Source organism: Haplochromis burtoni, unplaced genomic scaffold, assembly GCF_018398535.1.
Source record: "Haplochromis burtoni strain Fernald_Lab_line unplaced genomic scaffold, NCSU_Asbu1 Contig_353, whole genome shotgun sequence".
NCBI classification, from domain to species: Eukaryota; Metazoa; Chordata; class Actinopteri; order Cichliformes; family Cichlidae; genus Haplochromis; species Haplochromis burtoni.
In genome coordinates, this window is record NW_024582714.1 from 459,762 (window position 1) to 477,055 (window position 17,294).

The 17,294-nt window shown below is 38.8% G+C and overlaps 1 protein-coding gene across 1 annotated transcript; it reads left to right on the forward strand.

Moving 5' to 3' along the window:
• Positions 1 to 725: 725 nt before the first annotated feature.
• Positions 726 to 17,251, forward strand: ppm1j (protein phosphatase, Mg2+/Mn2+ dependent, 1J). Its single transcript, XM_005942961.3, has 10 exons — positions 726 to 1,277; positions 7,212 to 7,326; positions 8,856 to 9,185; positions 10,396 to 10,508; positions 10,635 to 10,719; positions 11,960 to 12,078; positions 12,466 to 12,529; positions 12,825 to 12,932; positions 13,774 to 13,925; positions 15,837 to 17,251. Exons 1-10 carry the CDS (start codon positions 1,021 to 1,023, stop codon positions 15,982 to 15,984), a joined length of 1,491 nt encoding a protein of 496 aa, XP_005943023.1. The 5' UTR covers positions 726 to 1,020; the 3' UTR covers positions 15,985 to 17,251.
• The last annotated feature ends 43 nt before the right edge of the window (positions 17,252 to 17,294 follow it).

Below are 17,294 nucleotides of genomic sequence, written 5' to 3' on the forward strand. Positions count from 1 at the left end.
TAATGTGTATCTGTTGAATAAATTCAACTTTATCTCAAAATACTTAAATGCTCAAATTAATATATACTTAACATCTTCTCAACTTTTTTGTTTGAGGCTACAGCCAAATACATAGAATTACCTAAAAGGTTTTGAGTGTCTGTAAATGCGCTTATTTACAGACACTGTTGTGAGAGGTGGGGGGCTAATCTTCTTATTGTCTGAGGTGTTGAAAGAGCTAGAATCGCCCTGGGTGAAGGTTCAGTTATGCCTGTATATAATGTAACTGCACCTGAGCCTTAAGCTTTTACACCTGCACACCTGATGATTTATTAGAAAGTTAAAAAAACCTCATTGCCCTTTATTAGGAAGCTAAATCAGCGAAGCCATTTTTCATAATCTGGCAACTCAAATGTTGTTTTAATAAATAGATTAAGACTATAAAGTCGGTTATTACAAATCATAGTAACCTTTAATGCCATAATTTATGAAAGCTTGCCTTTAAAAAAAACTGATATCCAGATTTTTCATTTAATCAGAAAAGACTTGAACGTGTTCGGATTACATTTAGTCCTTTGCAATAGTTCAGGGCTTCGTGAGACGTCATATATATCATATTACTATCTCCTCATTTGTCATTGACTGACATTTATGTTACTTTCATGTGATTTCTGTTAAAGTTTTTTTTTTTTTTTTTTTTTTTGGGGGGGGGGGTTGTTTTTTGAGGAGGGGGTATGTGTAAGACATTTTCACGGCTGGCTGCACATCCCTGTGAAGCCCTGCCTTCTGAGATGAGATAGTCTCCTGCTGGATTACAGCTTGTGCGCAGCCAGTGAGGGCTTTATTCTGTTTCAATGAGGAAAACATCGCGTCTGCCTTTCTGAAAACTGTCACATGGGGCCAAGGAGGGAAAAAAATCGCTTCCTGAAATGATTCTCGTCCCTCGCTATGTATTGCTGTTGTTTTCTCCCGTCTCTAACAACATAATATCGCATCGCGTTTAATTTTCCGTCCGGATCTTTTACCCCACTGTCGGTGCCGATGATGATCAGCAAAGTTAAAAACGCCATGTCCAACCTGGTCGGAGGGATGATGCCGCACGGACACCACCACCATAACCATCACTCTGGTGGACAGACCTGCGGTACGGACAGCCTGCCGCCTCGTTTTCCCTACGGCCGGCCGGATTTCTTGGACCTCACCCCGGAGCTCCTGCAGTACTCCACCGAGCACGCATCGCGGCCGGTGCTCACGTTAAAGAGAGGCAGCAGGCTTCCCTGGCAAACGGGATACGCAGAGTGAGTGTATCAGTGATTTCAGTGACATATTAATTGATCCGAAAATCATTGAATTGTATCAGTAAAAATTTTGCAAGGGTCCCGATGAGTGCCAGGCCTGATAAGTGATTTTTATTTATTTATTTTTATAGCTGCTGCAGTTTCGAGTGCACTGCAGCAGCCAATGTGGCCTTTTGCTATTGAACGGTTTCCATTCAATGTTCCTCCCGTGAGCTGCTGATAAACAATGTAAATTTGGACCAGGGTGTCAGTGCTGTAATTAGATATAAGGCTTTCGTATCCTAAGAGACTGTCATGTTTGAATACAGGCTCCACCTCAGTTTTGATTTACTGGGGCCATACAGAAGTGAAAGCAGGAAATGTGTATCTACTCGTTCCTAACAGAACCAGTGGGGTTTGCATTTGCAGTGTTCCGATTAACAGATAACTAGGTAGCAAAATGCCATGTGGGTTTACTTATCTTTGTGCCTAAATGAGGCAGAGGCTCTTCGCATTTGTCAGTCCGACTGCACAACCCCTGTCCTTGTCTTTACTATGATGCTTTCATATTCTTTACACACCTGCAGTCCTCTCACATATAGAAAATTTCCAGCCTCATTTTATTTATACCACTAAACAAAATGTGTTCTTCAGATGATTCTTGCTGAGGAAAAACACTTTCAGATGCTCCCCTCCTCCAGAAGTGGGTGGTTGTGAAGGGCTGAATAAATACAGTCTAACACTATGTGGGCTATATTATCCATGCCTGTCCTCCTTGACCCATTGTGAAAAAAAAAAAATATCAGACTCATGTGGAAAGTCTCAGATGTGAAATTTCAACACCAAATGTTTCAGAAGAATGAATAAGTGCGGTCAGATATGAGGACTTAACGCATGTATTGATTATGTTCTGTGGAAAGTTGCATCATCTCTGTAATTCATCTGAATTCTTCAGCAGATTACTTTAACATGAGTCACTTAAGTTGTAATCACAGCATTAGCGGTGCTGCTTACAACACAACGTAATCGGCTGATCTGATCACACATCAGCTGTCAGTGCTCATTTCATACGGAGGTTAAAACCCCAAACAATCTGAACCATCCGTGTCACATCAGCACACTGAGACCACAGAAAACTCAACGTCAGTCCAAAGCAAACAACTCTAAAATGGAAGCAATTAACAACAGAGCTACAAACCTTGTCCACGCTCAACCATGATACACTGATGCCAAATTACAACTGCTGTCAGGTTCTAAATTTATCCGACTGTATGGTTATTTTTATTTGAGATCACTTCCATTCATTAAGCAGTTGTTTATTCACCCACACGGCAATGATAAGAGCCTTTCGAACGATCGTTTGTTTAGGCCTCGGTCCATTTTGTCCAGTGATCTTTACTCCCCTGTACAGAGTAGGAACAATGGCGGCCTGAATAATACAGATGGACGCTGTGTTGCATCTCCTCCGTTTTGATAACAACTAATTAGTGTGTCTTGGGCATGCTGGTGATAATAAGGATTCATGGTCATTGTTAGGTTTTCCCATGGTTTGTTCCTGTTATAGCGTTGCACCCAGAAGATGTGGAATACTGCTTTCTCGCAAATTGGATGGACTCATGTGGTAAAACAGGTTAGGAATTCTGAACCTAAAATCTGTGCACAGTGTAGGATGCTTGAGATAATGAGTCTAATTGCTGCTATGGTGTTGGTGTACAACATTGTGTCAGCATAAATAAGTGAGTGCACTTACAGTAAGACACTCAAAATGCTTTAATCAAATGGGTATTTAATACTGTTTAGTTTAATATGGAGGCGCTCTTCCAGGTCCTGCCACTGGTATCATGTAAGAGAGTTTGAGGAAGCAAGGACTCACATTTGAAAAAACATTGTATGTGACATATTTATTCCATGTAGTATGATTAATAATTCATGAAAAGCAGATGTTAGAAGAGCAAAACAGTAAAGAAGGATGAATGATTAAAGGTCTTTTATGCTCCTGAGTTGTATATAATACAAGATAGAATACATGAATGATGTTCAGGTTACCCTCAGTGTGCGTAAAGTGTGGCCCATTGTACATAAAACTGTTACAAGCTGAAATATAAAGCTGTTTCTAACTTCTTCCTTTTTTCCATTTCATTTCATTAGAAACGGAGCATATTCGTGTTTTGGGCTGTTGTCAGATCTTTCATAGACAAACAAAAAATCTACCTTAGTGGAGTAAATAAACCTCAGATGAATAGAGTTACACCCATGTTGTTGTGTATTTCTAAACCTATTGTTCAAGCGATTGTACTTTTTGGCTCACATTCTTTTAGTGACTCTATTTTGAGCACAGATCCTGAACTAATGGTGGGGCAGAGTTCATAAGTTGCCGTATGTTTTAATTATAATATCTTTAGTAGTATACAGCTCACATAAAGTTGTTTTTCTACAGGGGAATTGTTTTTGTCAGTCTTTGACTGTCAGCTTTCATTTCTTCTTAGCACTGTGGGCCTTACAAACGTGATGGGAAGCTTCCCCTCCCTGAATAGGAATCAGAATATAACTAGTCTGATTTTTTTTTTTAAGTTCCTCATGAAGACTTTACTTTGACACTGCGGAAGATTTTATGTAACAAGGCCTGCAGTGTTTGTCAGCCTGCCAACTTCCACTTGAGGTAGCTTCAATCAGCAGCAACCAGAGAGTATATCTTTTTCACATTTAATTTGTAAAAGTGCTGTCAGACAACTCACTGAGGATGTGTCATGAGCACATAGCACACCCAAAACCGGCCGGATGACAAAACGGACGTACAGTTTCCAGTTTTACTTGAAGCTGAATTGACACCAGCTATGCAAAAAGAATCTTGAACGACAGAGAACCGTGCAAACGTCCTTTTAAAGGATCAAAGGCTTGTTTCAGAAGTGTTTCCATTCACTAGATTATATGCATCACTGATCTCCCGCTGACTGAACCACAAAACTGTTTCTGTATCTCTAAAGCTGCCTGTCCTCAGCAAGAGACTATGAAGTGAATTCACAGTACTTTGCATAGAGTTTAATGTTTTACTTGGAGAATTTGCAATTTGTTTCAAAGATGATGTTTACACAGAGACATTTTTGTCAAGTAACCCGAAATAGAGAATTCACTGGAACTCATAGCTTCCTCTTCTTGAACTTTCCTTGCATAATAGAATAAGACGGTTGAAACAGAGAAGCACTGTTTTACCAAACACGACAGCCATGGTTTTCAGTCACAGGTTGTGAAAGCATATGACCGAAAGACAAATAAGTGAAAGAGTTAAGTCACATTACAGCAAGGCCGTGTTTTAGAATGGCAACCTCCCACGCCAGCAACCAGCATGTTCAATAATAGCTTATGGGGCTCATGTGACTGCTTTCAAAACAGAATTATTGCTGATTCTTTATTGTGGGTGTAGGAGTTTATCACATGGGAAAAGTAAACACTGACACGTTTCAGCCAAGCATGCTGCAGGCCTCCAAAATCTTATGGAACCAACACTTTAAGGTGCACTGTGGAATTTTCTCAAGTACAAAGCTTATGTTTACATGCACCAAAGGGTGTCAATTAATTCAAGTATCTGAGACTTGGCAGGAACCCACCAACGTGAGAATTCCATGGATTTTACAAATAGTACCTGCAGAGAGCTTGACTTGGGCATGATTTGAACAAGCAACCTTCGTCATCCTTTTCTCTCTCTGTGGCTATCTCCAAGGGTTGAAAATAAGGTCTCTGTGTGAAAGAAAAAATCTTATCATTTCAAAACTTAATGGATGCATTGTGTATGTTTTTAGAAAAAAAAGGCTAAATGGAGTCAGGCATACTACCTGTTGTGCCACCAGCATAGCAGTTGGCTACTTCCCTGGACTTTCTTTGTCCAGTCCTTTGAAATATCTGGAAATGTTTGTGTAAAGTTGAGTCATCAGTGCAATTTTCCCATCTGATATATGCGATATTTGAACATTGTCTTGGCTTTGGCAGAAAGTTTAGACTACAATCAAGTGATTTTAAATTCTTCACTGTCATTAGTCCTAATGCAGGGAACGCAGTGCAGGACACTGGTGTCTGACCGGTGCTTTCAACTGATTAGAACGTGAAGGGGCTTTTTATAATCCAGATTTGGGCAGCCGTTACATTTTGAGCCTCATTTTTGTAACTCTCTGAAATCAAAGCTCCAGACTACACAGCATCCATCTTCTGAAAAGATTGTAATCAGCTGAATTATATGGAATGTGAAAGGTCAGAAGTCTTACTCTGATGTAATTTTTACTAATCTCTCTCCCTGTTTTGTTGTTTGACTATTTAGTTTGTCCTCTTTCCTCGTCACTGTCAGCCTCTCTTTTTTTTATTTACTGTCTTTGTTTACTTTACTTTTGCCTCTCATGATCCCGGCAATATCTGATAAATTGCTCATTCCTTCTATGCAGAAGTTTCTGAGGGAATTTTAATAACAATACTTGAATTACTGGAATTGTGCAGTGGGTATTAATGACACATTATCCGGCTAATGTGGCATTTATCTATAATTAAAAGTAAAAACGTTACATGATGTGCCAGCATGAGGTCTAAATAGACTTCAGCCTTTCCCAGCTAGGTTCACGTTACAGTTTAATGGACCTTGCCAGTGGAGCTTTGCGTGTCGTTGCTACAAATCATTCACAGTTGAGTATGAGTTTAGTTTGACTGTAGTTTTTTTTCTAGGAAGCCTTTAGCTACATTTTTAAGATCTATTATTTATGTTATAAAATATCTAGTCATTATTTTTGTAGTTTGAAATAGAAGTAGATAAAATTTCAATGAATAATGTCACAGAGTTGTCCACTAGATTGGTTGTCCATTCAGCAGAGATCAGTGGTTTTATCTGTGACTATTAAAGTCAGCTGACTTAAGTATTCTTGGGTAAGTTGCTTAGCACCAACACAGGTTATGAAGAATCATCACTGCTTAAGTGTTATTAAAGTGCTGTAACAAGTGTGTCAAAGAGTGAATGGGGCTTGTAGTGTGAAGCACTTTAAGCTTACACTACAAGACCAGAAAGACGCAATCTTAACCATTTACGACTGCCTTACCTCATCTGCCAACTTCCCGTTTTGTGGAACATTCAGCTCACGGTTTCATTTTAGGGCATTACTCTTTTGGTTGGTTCTCATTGCTGAAAATTCAAATGACAGAGTTAACTATGTGCTAGAGGAGTAATTAATTGCTAAAGTGTTGGATATTTCCCTCAGGATTTCTAGGAAATAAAGATATGAAGAGAGTATTTGCAAGGCCAGAAAGACAACTCCAAATGTACACATTAGTTGTGTCTGCTTTATCTAGGTGAGCCTTTGTTTACATAGTTCCTGTTTTGTGACAGTAAGATGATACTGTGTCAGTATCGTGTTGCACGTGTCTTCCACTGGCCCAAAAAATCAATCGACAGAGGATTAAGAATTATTTAAAAGTCTGTACTGTGTAACGGTACATTGCTATAATGTGCAATGTGTGTAAAGTGATGGATTATATTACAATGCATGCAAATTTTAGGAATCTGCCAGCTCATTTTCAGATTGAATGGGAAATGTGAATAGATGGTTCTCTGAAAACAAAACTGTATATCATGCAAAAAAAAACATATTTGTATTGGTATTTTAAAAAATGATGTTAATGCTGTTGTGCATCGGTAGTTTCAGCTGACACTGCTGAAGCACACCCTGTGATAGATGATGCTTCTACAGTATGAATCAGTGCATTACTCTAAAGCCATTATCCTCCACAGGCATCAGCTCATCATAAAAACACTTAATCCCTTCTGCAAGTTCCCTCTGGGACATGACTGCATCCTGCCCCACTTTTCACCCCACTGTTGCACTCTCTCTATTGTGTTTTTTATGCGGTTAGAGGAATGAGCGCAAACACTATAAATCATGTGACTCCGGGCTCACCTTTCCTCCTTGTGTCTTTTTCAATCAGGGTGATCAATGCAGGGAAGAGCATGTTGAACGAGGACCAGGCCTCATGTGAGAAAGTGTTTGTGAAGAAGCCGAGTGGCAAACACCGCAACTCTACTTTGCTAGATCAAAACGGGGTGAGTGAAGGACAGATTTCTAGAATCAGGGAATGAGGAATGAAATGTATGAACAAATGGAAAAAAGTGAACAAATCTGACATCAGTATATATAAAGTCCTAAACATGTCTGAGGGGAATGTCACTGAAAGATGTTTGCATGCCTTGTTATGTAGCCTGAAGCATAATGTTCCCTTACAGAACATAAACCGCTGCACCCCATCTGAGCATGCATTGTATTTACTTCATATCCAGCAGTGCTGTTTTCACAGCTTTTCACCGAGTGTAGTTTCCATCTAGACATTTTTTTTTTCATTCTGTATACATTTAAATGTGAATACATTTTAAAAAGCAAATTACTACAGCACAGAAATAGCCAACAGGATTTAGCAGGATTCAACATTAACACCTCAGACAAAACTTTCAACTCAGATTTCGTGACTTTAATTTGACCTGAATTAACAGATGTTTTGATTGACTGACTCAATTTTCTGAAAGTCACTGTAGTTAGATGGTTTCAATTTAACAAAGGAGCGCATGACTACACTTTCTGTGTGAAATGGTGCAAAGTCATGAGATAGTCTCACCCCCAGCTCTACTGAGCGTTTTAACAACTTACAGCGTTTTTTCTCAAACTGTAACTGTTTTTGCTGACTCACGCTGCTGTTATCAGCGTTATTTTCAACCACATCACTGCCTAATCTGTTAAAAAAAAAGGCTCACTGCACATTACTTGCCCTGCACAAATCTCCAAATTGATACTGCGACAGAGCTGAAATAAGACTAAAACGTAAGAAGTTTACACGATGGACATAAAAAGGTAAGTCAATGTAAGTCATCGTGTGTACAGCTTGTTCCCACTGACTCCAGGTGGTCAAAAAGGGCATTTATTTCAGAATATTTGAAAGAAAAGTCTTATAGTCATTGTCTCTCCTTGGGCCTCACAACTCCTGTAAGACCTGCAGGCACACAAAGTACATTCGTGTCCTCCATTTGGTGTAAATGAATTACATCATCCCTTGTTGCACCCTTCCCCCACTCGAGTCTCGCATCAGAGGGGTAGGCAGATGTCTTGGGCCTGTTTATATGTTGGTTAGTCAGGCAGGCCAACTGGGTCTATTAACATTCCTGCCAAAACAAAGGTGGCAGTGCTTTTGCATTGCTCACTGTGTTATAAACAGCAAAAGACCTGATTGGAAGACGTTTTACCTACATTCCTTTTCAAAAGCTATAAGACTATTTTAAATTAATATTAGTTATTTACAGTACTATTGCACTATTATTGTAAACTTTAGTGGTTCGACGAATAAAAACTGGATTCATGATGTGGCTGTTGTTTAGAAAGATTGATTTGGGAATGTAATAACAGATCTTGAAGAAATATTTTGCTTATAGTTTTAAAAAAATTGCCATAATCTGTGAACACTCAATAAGCTGTGCTTTCTGTTCAAAGTTGTAATGTCATAAGAGCTTTTTTTTAACCAAGGAAGCAGATGAATTCTCCTCTTATTTAATACACTATGTCTGTCTGTGACTGTTTCCTCTTTTAGGATGGTACAGGAATTCCTCTCCACTTCTGGGGGATATTTGATGGACATGCAGGTTCTGGCGCAGCCATCATGGCCTCCAAGCTTCTTCACCACCTAATCAGAGACCGCTTGGGGGAGATCTGCCACCTCCTGGAGAACCCCAGCAGTGCTCCTCCTATCTGCCTGGCCAAGAATGGCAGCCCATATCAGGCGGAGGCAAAGAAAGGGGGTGCACAAGAACCAGAGGACCCAGATGCAGTCAGCGACGCTTCAGTGCGCTTTTACATGGAGAAAGTTGTCAGTTTGGAAAGCCTGGTGATGGGAGTCATAGAGACTGCCTTCAAACAGATGGTGAGTAGACAATGGGGGAAAAAAGCAAACCACACTTGGCATATTTAAGCTGTGGTAAGCATTTTTGCCCATCTGTGTCTTTGAACACCAACATAACCGAAGATTTTAGCTTTAATAACCAGAAGTGGCAGGCAGATCATGCACAGAGAGCAAATCACTTTGTTCTCATGTTTTGTTTTGGGTTTTTGGCCATGCTAACATTACTCTAGGTATGGCAGTGTATGTGTGTTGTGTCCAATCTGAATTATGTCAGATGTCCTCATCAGCGCTTTGTTCATCTTGTCCAAATATGAAGCTTTATAAACTAGAATATCTTTTAGCTTTAGCTAATAGCTTTTCCACAGCACCACTTTGATGTTTATGAATATATATGGGATGGAATTTCTTTTAACATTTGAATGACTTGAAAATGAGAGAAACAGGGGTAAGACGGGAGTGTTGGTAGGTATATCAAAGCCCAGCTGTATTCATAAAACTTCTGCAATCTTTAAGACCCTCAACCTTTATTGTGAATACTCATCAATACATAAATCCATAAGTTTTAGGTGTTTGCATTTTGGTACCCAGGTTGCCAGATTGGAGTCAGTGTACACAGTCCATACACCATGTATAATTTCCATCCCCGTCTCACAACAACCTGGCTACCTACAGTCTGATTCAAAGAGTACGTGCATAGCTGCACTCTCTGCAGGCAGCCAGGCAAATTAATGTTGAAGGAATAAGATAGATAGCATAGACTTTTGTTGTTGTTGTGGATTGCTTTGACAGTTGCCAGAACAGTCATGGCTAAACCACTTCACAACAACTGCAGTCATCTTTTGTTATCTCATCAGCCACAAATAGGAAAGCTTTAAAACACACACACATTTTAAGGTTCTGGGTCACTGGAAATATCAAATTTTTTTTTTAAAAATAGACAGCTCATACTTCTGTTTCAGTTTGTAAGTTTGAAATGGTATTCTTCTCTGATGCAACATTACTGTCTGATTAAGATCATAATTATAAAAAGTAACACTCAGCCTAGGTAATGCATTCTTCAAAGCATCCTTGTTTCTTTTCATTAGCGCTGCAGTTTTGTTTTGAAAATGAATATGCATGAAGAAAATAATGAGCTATTCAGGATGATGAGAGGGAAAGCAAGCGTTTAAGCAGCAGAGATTTTGCAGCCTTTTGTCTTGAATTTTATTTATTTATTTCGCTTTTATTACAGGATGACCTAATTGAAAAGGAAAAATCGTCGTATGCCATTTCTGGTGGCTGTTGTGCCTTAGCTGCCATACATTTAATGGGGAAACTCTACGTAGCCAATGCTGGAGATAGCAGGTGAGGGAAATATGATTTGTTTTCATAGCTTTAAGATCCCTCTTGTGTTCACTACAGGACACTACAGTGTCAAGTAACCTCACTTGAGTTGTCTTTTCACTCCTGTCTTTCTCCCTCTCTCTGCAGGGCCATAATCATACGAAATAATGAAGTTATCCCCATGACAAATGAATTTACACCTGAGTCTGAGAGACAGCGGCTACAGTATCTGGTAATCTATGTTGTTGTTTTTTATGTGGCTAATAAACAGTTGTGGGCAGATGTTTGCATAGACTCATGGGCATGAATGCTGTGGTAATGTTGGGCTGTTATTGAACCCTTTGAATTGATTTTCTGCAATCCACACATGGTCAAAAAAATATACCTACAGGTCAAATATGCAGATACACTCACAGTTAAATGGCTCTCAGCAAGTTGCACCTCAGTCAGATTTTTTTTGTAGTCATCAGCTGGCTGGATATTAAACTGCTCTTTCAGGCAGAATTGACAGAGTTAATTTAAATTGGTTGGTTAGCTGGCACAAAACCAGGTTTAAAGCATAGTCCATAGATTTTCAATAGGGATGACGTTCAGATTTTGGAAAGGCCATTCCAAAAGGTTAATGTTAGCCTGTTAATGTTGATGTTTCCCTTTGTCCTTTTGGAACATCCAGCTATGTCAAAGTTTCAAGTGTCTATCTGTTGATTTGGAAATAGCCCTCCTTTTTTCCATCCAATTTGTACAGCATACCAGTACCACTGACAACAAAGAAGCCCCAGAGCATGATGCTACCACCATAGTTGACATCTGGTACAGTGTTTTTAGGTTTCAAAGCCTCAGCTTTATACCTCTCGTCATTGTGGCCAAAAGAACCCAGTCTTTGTCTCCTGTGGCCATAAAATCCATGTGAGCAATTGCAAATTTCAGTATACTTTTGACCCTGTGTGCATAAGAGAAGATCCTAAACAAAAATCCAACCAATACAAAATCCAAATCTTTTTTTGTTAAGTCAGTAAAGATGTATGCTGTACAAACACTCTACCTGTGAAAAAGAACAGTTAAACCCCAGATTTATAATGACATTCATGCCCATGGTGAGTGTATGCAAACTTCTGACCAGGACTGCACTTTATCATTTTCAACCTGCAGACACATCCTGCATCTTGTGCAGTTCCTAGATAAATGACCCTTTCCTGACAGTAAAGTACATCATCACTGAAATAAACTGGCATTAACCGGTTGCCTGTTTTAGTATCTGTTTGTAATTCTGAGTCACAGAGTGGGTGGATGATGTTTGCTGCTAAAATGGAGCGTTTTATCCTTTTCACTTTAACATACTGCACTCAAGGCCTTCTGTCATATAGTGTCCTGTAGCCTTTCATGTTTTAGAAGAAAGACAAGAATCGTGACTTAGGTTGAGCTTTTTATTCTCTAGTTCAGTTCAACCTTTCTAATTCTGTGAACCCCTCCAGGGCTTCCTGAGGCCAGAGCTCCTGGGAAATGAGTTCACTCACATTGAGTTCCCTCGTAGGATCCAACACAGTGAGATGGGTAAAAAGATGCTCTACCGAGACCACAGCATGACTGGCTGGTAAACCTTTTTAATCACATTTTGGACAGTTAATCACTTTTTCATCTCTTTAATCTGCTTGAGGCACCCTGTAAGTGTTAAGAACAGTTTGACTGATTTTACTCTGGAGTATTAGGAAGAATATAAAAAAATCATGAACTTTATTCATGTTAGTCGTTTAGTCTATGACAAATAAGAAAATACGAATAAAAGTTAGTACTGTTTTTTTAAAATAAATAATTAAAAACCCAAAATATCTAGTTTAAACAATGTAGTACTAGCATAGTCACATTTTCAACACTAAAATGATTGATTTTGATATTTTGCTTTTAATAAGAGAGCTTATTTTATGTTGAGCAAACAATCACTTGATCAGGTAATGATCAGCTTTAATTGTGTTTCCTGTAGGGCTTATAAGACAATTGTTGAAGATGATCTGAAATTTCCCCTGATATATGGAGAAGGGAAAAAGGTAAGAAGAGAGAAAAAGTCTGTGAATTTTATTTAATGTATTAAATTTAATCACAACACCTAATTGCATTTTAAAGCATTTCCATAATCTTAATGTTGTTAGCTAAATGTGGTCTCTGCCTGGCTAAAAAATGAGAGACATGCTCAGTATTTTCATTATTGTCTGAAAGAACATTGTCTTCGCTTAATAATCCCCCATAAATGGATTGTGTGAGAACTAAAGCGCGTCCCGGAGCAATAACCTATATTATTGTGTGTCTTCGTGCTTGTTCTTGCTAATGTGTATGTGTGTACAGGCTCGTGTCATGGCAACAATCGGAGTGACCCGTGGGCTCGGTGATCATGACCTGAAAGTTTACAACTCCAACATTTACATTAAGCCCTTCCTCTCGTGCGTCCCTGAGGTGAGTGGGAGGAGTCAGCCTGAGCCTGTTACTGCGTTGGCCATTTAGGAGCGTTAAGATACATTCAAATAGTTGTTGGGCATTGGGCTTCGCTTACTGGTCTGTCAGTGAAAGGTTGGAAGTCCCAAATATGGATAAGAGCAATATTCTAAAAGTGAATTTGTAGGCTTTTTATAAGTTCAGGTATGGGTAAATAAATGGGTCAAATATTCCAATCTAGCACAGAGAACCAGATATTACCATGTTATGACTCCTGGAGTATTTATGTACCGATTTGTTATTATTGTCTTTGGATTTATCCTGACAGTAGTATCAAATGCTCCATCTGTTACCCATGATAGTGCCCTTATTGTTTAAACTCTCAGGGTTTTTTGCTACGTTTCGAAAAAAGCTTGCCCCAAATTCCTATTTAGACTTGCTTCGTAATGGTACAGTCATTCGAGGCAATAAACATACTGATGCATTAGAGAGAATCTGCAACCACTTCCTTACTTCCGTTTTAGGCCCCCCACTCAAAGTTACATTGACAGCCACTCGCGTAGACATACTAGAATCTTATTCTAATATGTCTAAGCTTATCTAAAAAGGCCACCCTTCCTGTAAGTCACTCTAACAGTGTGACTTAGCTTAACATCAGATTTGTGACAGAAAATGAGCAGCTTTACTACAGCAAATGGAGGTTATGACCCTTGCATGCCAGCATACAGTGCATTCACTAATCTTGCTTGCAGTTGACATGCACATGAATGGTTGCCTTTCTTCTTTTTGCAATTTAGAAGAAGTACTGACAGCATGATAAATAGGCAGATAAATCCGTTAATTTGGTTTATCTCAATGACAGGTGAAGGTTTATAACCTGGATGAACATAAACACGGCCCAGATGATGTCTTGGTCATGGGCACAGATGGACTTTGGGATGTAACTACGGACAAGGAAGTGGCAGATGCTATTACAGCCTACTTATCCTGCTGTGACCCCTCTGATCCCATGAGGTATGCAGTCTCCCAAATAATCCTTTTTATTAGGCTTTTATTCTGGGTGTGTGCTCTGGGTCATGTGTCATGTGATCATGTTCAGATGGTGTGCTGTACAGAGTTTGTCCACTAGGTGGCGGCAAACAAATGCAAAACACTTGCAGAATATTTAATCTATTATGTAACCTGAATATAACCCTATGGTAAGTTCTTTATGGTAATTCTAATGTAGTTATGGGTTGAATCTATAAGCATACATCAGATAGTTTTAAGTGTTTATCAATAAGTTTTTAACAATTCTAATTTAGCCCATTACTTCCATTCTTCTCCTGAGATGTTAAACTAGTGGCCAGATACATTATTAAAAATGTTAACAGACATTACAGTATACAGATGGATAACAAATTCAACAAATATGAAAACGTGTTGAGTGTGAGTACCTTGATCGCACCATTTTATCCAGAAGATGTTTCCTTATTTGGCACCTTGAAGATGGTGGTAGTAAAATCCAAAATGTTTCACTGATGTCTGGTGACTGTGAAAGACATAGAGCATGAATCATTTTGACAGGAGGCATAGTAAAATCCAATAAAAATTCATATGTAACCAATATTAGTTGTCACACAACACAAAGATTTCAGATAGGCAAAAAAGCCTACCAAGAGGCAAAAACAAGGGAAAAAAGTACAGAAGCAAAACCAAATATCATTAATTAGAAACAATATTTATAAAAGCGAGGAAACAAAATAAGAAATGCAAACATTCAAATGAAAAAAATGCGTTTTATGACAAAATCTGAGAGTTGATAAAGGGAACCAGAGAGGTATATGTACTGAGGAGAGTGATTAACAGATTAGCAACAGGTGTTGCAGTAGTTAGAGAGAATAATAGGAAATGATTTGTATATATTACATCAACATTAATTCACTGATTCACACCATGATGACGACGACTACGACTTCAAAATGTCATTTGGACTGGAGATATGGTAACAAAAAGAGGGAAGGTGGTCAGAACTGAGGGGATTACACTATTGGAAGGTGATACTGCACTACAAGTACATCTAGAAGATGGCAACAACTGATCGGGTTCTCAGTGAATACCTCAGGCAGCAGAAACCCAAGAAAGAAGAGGAGCAAGAGGAGGGGCCATCATGGAGGGACAGGACCCTGCAAGGTATGTACAACTGGCAGATAGAGGAAGTGGCCGATATCCCAGGAACAACATCCGAAATCTCTGTCCAGAAGAGCGCAGTCCTAGGAACAGCAAAGATATTGCGCAGGACCCTCAAGCTCCCAGGCCTCTGGTAGTTGAACCAAGCTTGAAAGACAGACCGCCCACAAGGGCAAGAAGGGATTTTTATTTATTTTTTGTAAAAAGGAAATGGAATGGAAATAAATGAATATATTAAAAATAATAATTTCAAAATAAAACAGATTAGGGATCCACCACATGTGAAATTCTGAGCCAGTAAGATGGTGATGTTCATTTTGTTTATTTTCTTTCATCATTAATTCTCCCTTTCTGTCAGACAAAGAATTCTTTATTTAAAAAAATAACTTCAGTCGTTTAAAGTCTTTTAGTTCTTCATGAACTATGTTTGATTAGTCAGGCAGAAGAAAACTGCTGTGGCACAGCAGATAAACATCAGTGAGATCAGTATAGGGTATATCATCAAATTTGTTAAGACTGAGAACCTTTAAGCTGATATAGTCCACCACAGAGATATTTTTTTTCCTCTGAACTTTGGTCATGTTTTCATTAAAATTACTTATTATTTAACATTCCTGAACAGGTTCTCTTACTGCACTTAAATACAAGATTCATTCACACTAAATTAATAATGCCTTTTCACTGTCTTTTCCCTCCTGTCCATATTGAATATACTGTAACTGTGATTTATGCCTCTGCTCGGTGTTTGTTGTGCAGATATACACTGGCAGCGCAGGACCTGCTTATGAGGTCAAGGGGGGTGCTGAAGGAGCGTGGCTGGCGGCTACCCAACGATAGACTGGGCTCTGGTGATGACATCACTGTGTTTGTCATCCCACTGGTAGGGCATGAGTCAGAGACATGACGAGGTTGTAGCCACCACTATGACAGAGCTGACTCTTTAGGGCCCTTCCCATGGTCCTCCCTCTTTCAGCTCCCTAAACCCCGGACCAGTGGTGCAGTGGGAGAAGAAAACATCTTTGTCATAGCGAAGACTCGGGTCTGACCAGCACCTTCATCAACCTACCATATGAGACCCAGTCCCTTCACTTCATCTTAAACCAGGAACTGTCTCCCATCTGCTTTGGTTGGTCCTCAGTCATGCAACTAAACATGTTCAGTGACATTAAAGTATTTTCTCCCAAACCTGCTGTTTGTGACAGTTGCCAGTGAGAATTAAACCCTCGTTGTACTTTTCTTTCTTGTTTATGTTTGAGACTAAGCAGTTACTCCAACCTTAAATGGATTGTTCATTTTAATGTTGTGCCCTAATAGTGAATACCTTTTTAAAAATTAAAATTTAAAAAAAGAATCAATCATACAATGTAAAGGGGATTGCAATAGAGAATGTGAGGAAACCAAAGAGATGCTCCCAAGGCACAAGGATGGCAAATCAGATACAGAATAAACAGCAAAAACAATCATCAGGTTCTTGTTGTTGCATTAAAGAAGGAAAAAGAGAATTAGTTAACATGCAGAATCAACTGAATCTTGGTTGAAGGATTTCTTTCTCAGTAACAAATGAATGACAACACCTGAGGCACTTGAAGACTGTTGCACATGCTCTGTGGTAGCCTGTTGATTTCATGATATCTTTTAAATGAATGTGCTCCTATATGACTTCCTTCTTTTTGTCATTGCAGTGAAGAAATATGAAGCTTTTTTTGTTGAAAAAACAAGAATCATTTGTATAATTTAACTATAATTAAACGTTTTTCTTTGTTTAATATTTAAATGAGAAAGTAAATTGTTCTCCATAATTGTCTCGGTATAGTAAGATGTGATAAACTTCACATATATGCCTTATTGAAACATGAAAGGGACTCGAGAGTTTTTTTCTTCAAATGCACTAAATTTGACCCTTGTAGAAGAGGCAAAAAAATATATATTGTATGCCCTTAAATGTACTACATACCTCTTTTATACCATTTTGGTTATGTCACGTTGTTCTTTAGATTATGCATATATTTTTAAAGATACCTTTGGTTGTAAGCAGTATCAGATGTTTTATTTTTATGTTTCTATCCATAACTCTTTGTTCAGATAGTGTGTCCCCGACTATGAGCTACCTAAATGTGTAGTGGAGGGATAATGTGTTCCAGTTAAGAAATAAATCAGATTTTTCCCATTTATTTTGAGTGTGCTTGTGTCACTAACTCCCAGTCTCCTTATTTA

Coding starts and splice junctions, on each gene's coding strand:
- ppm1j (XM_005942961.3), top strand. CDS start 1,021: ATGATGATCAGCAAAGTTAAAAACGCCATGTCCAACCTGGTCGGAGGG. Junction 1,278..7,211: donor TGGCAAACGGGATACGCAGA/GTGAGTGTATCA, acceptor TTTTTCAATCAG/GGTGATCAATGCAGGGAAGA. Junction 10,509..10,634: donor GCCAATGCTGGAGATAGCAG/GTGAGGGAAATA, acceptor CTCTCTCTGCAG/GGCCATAATCATACGAAATA.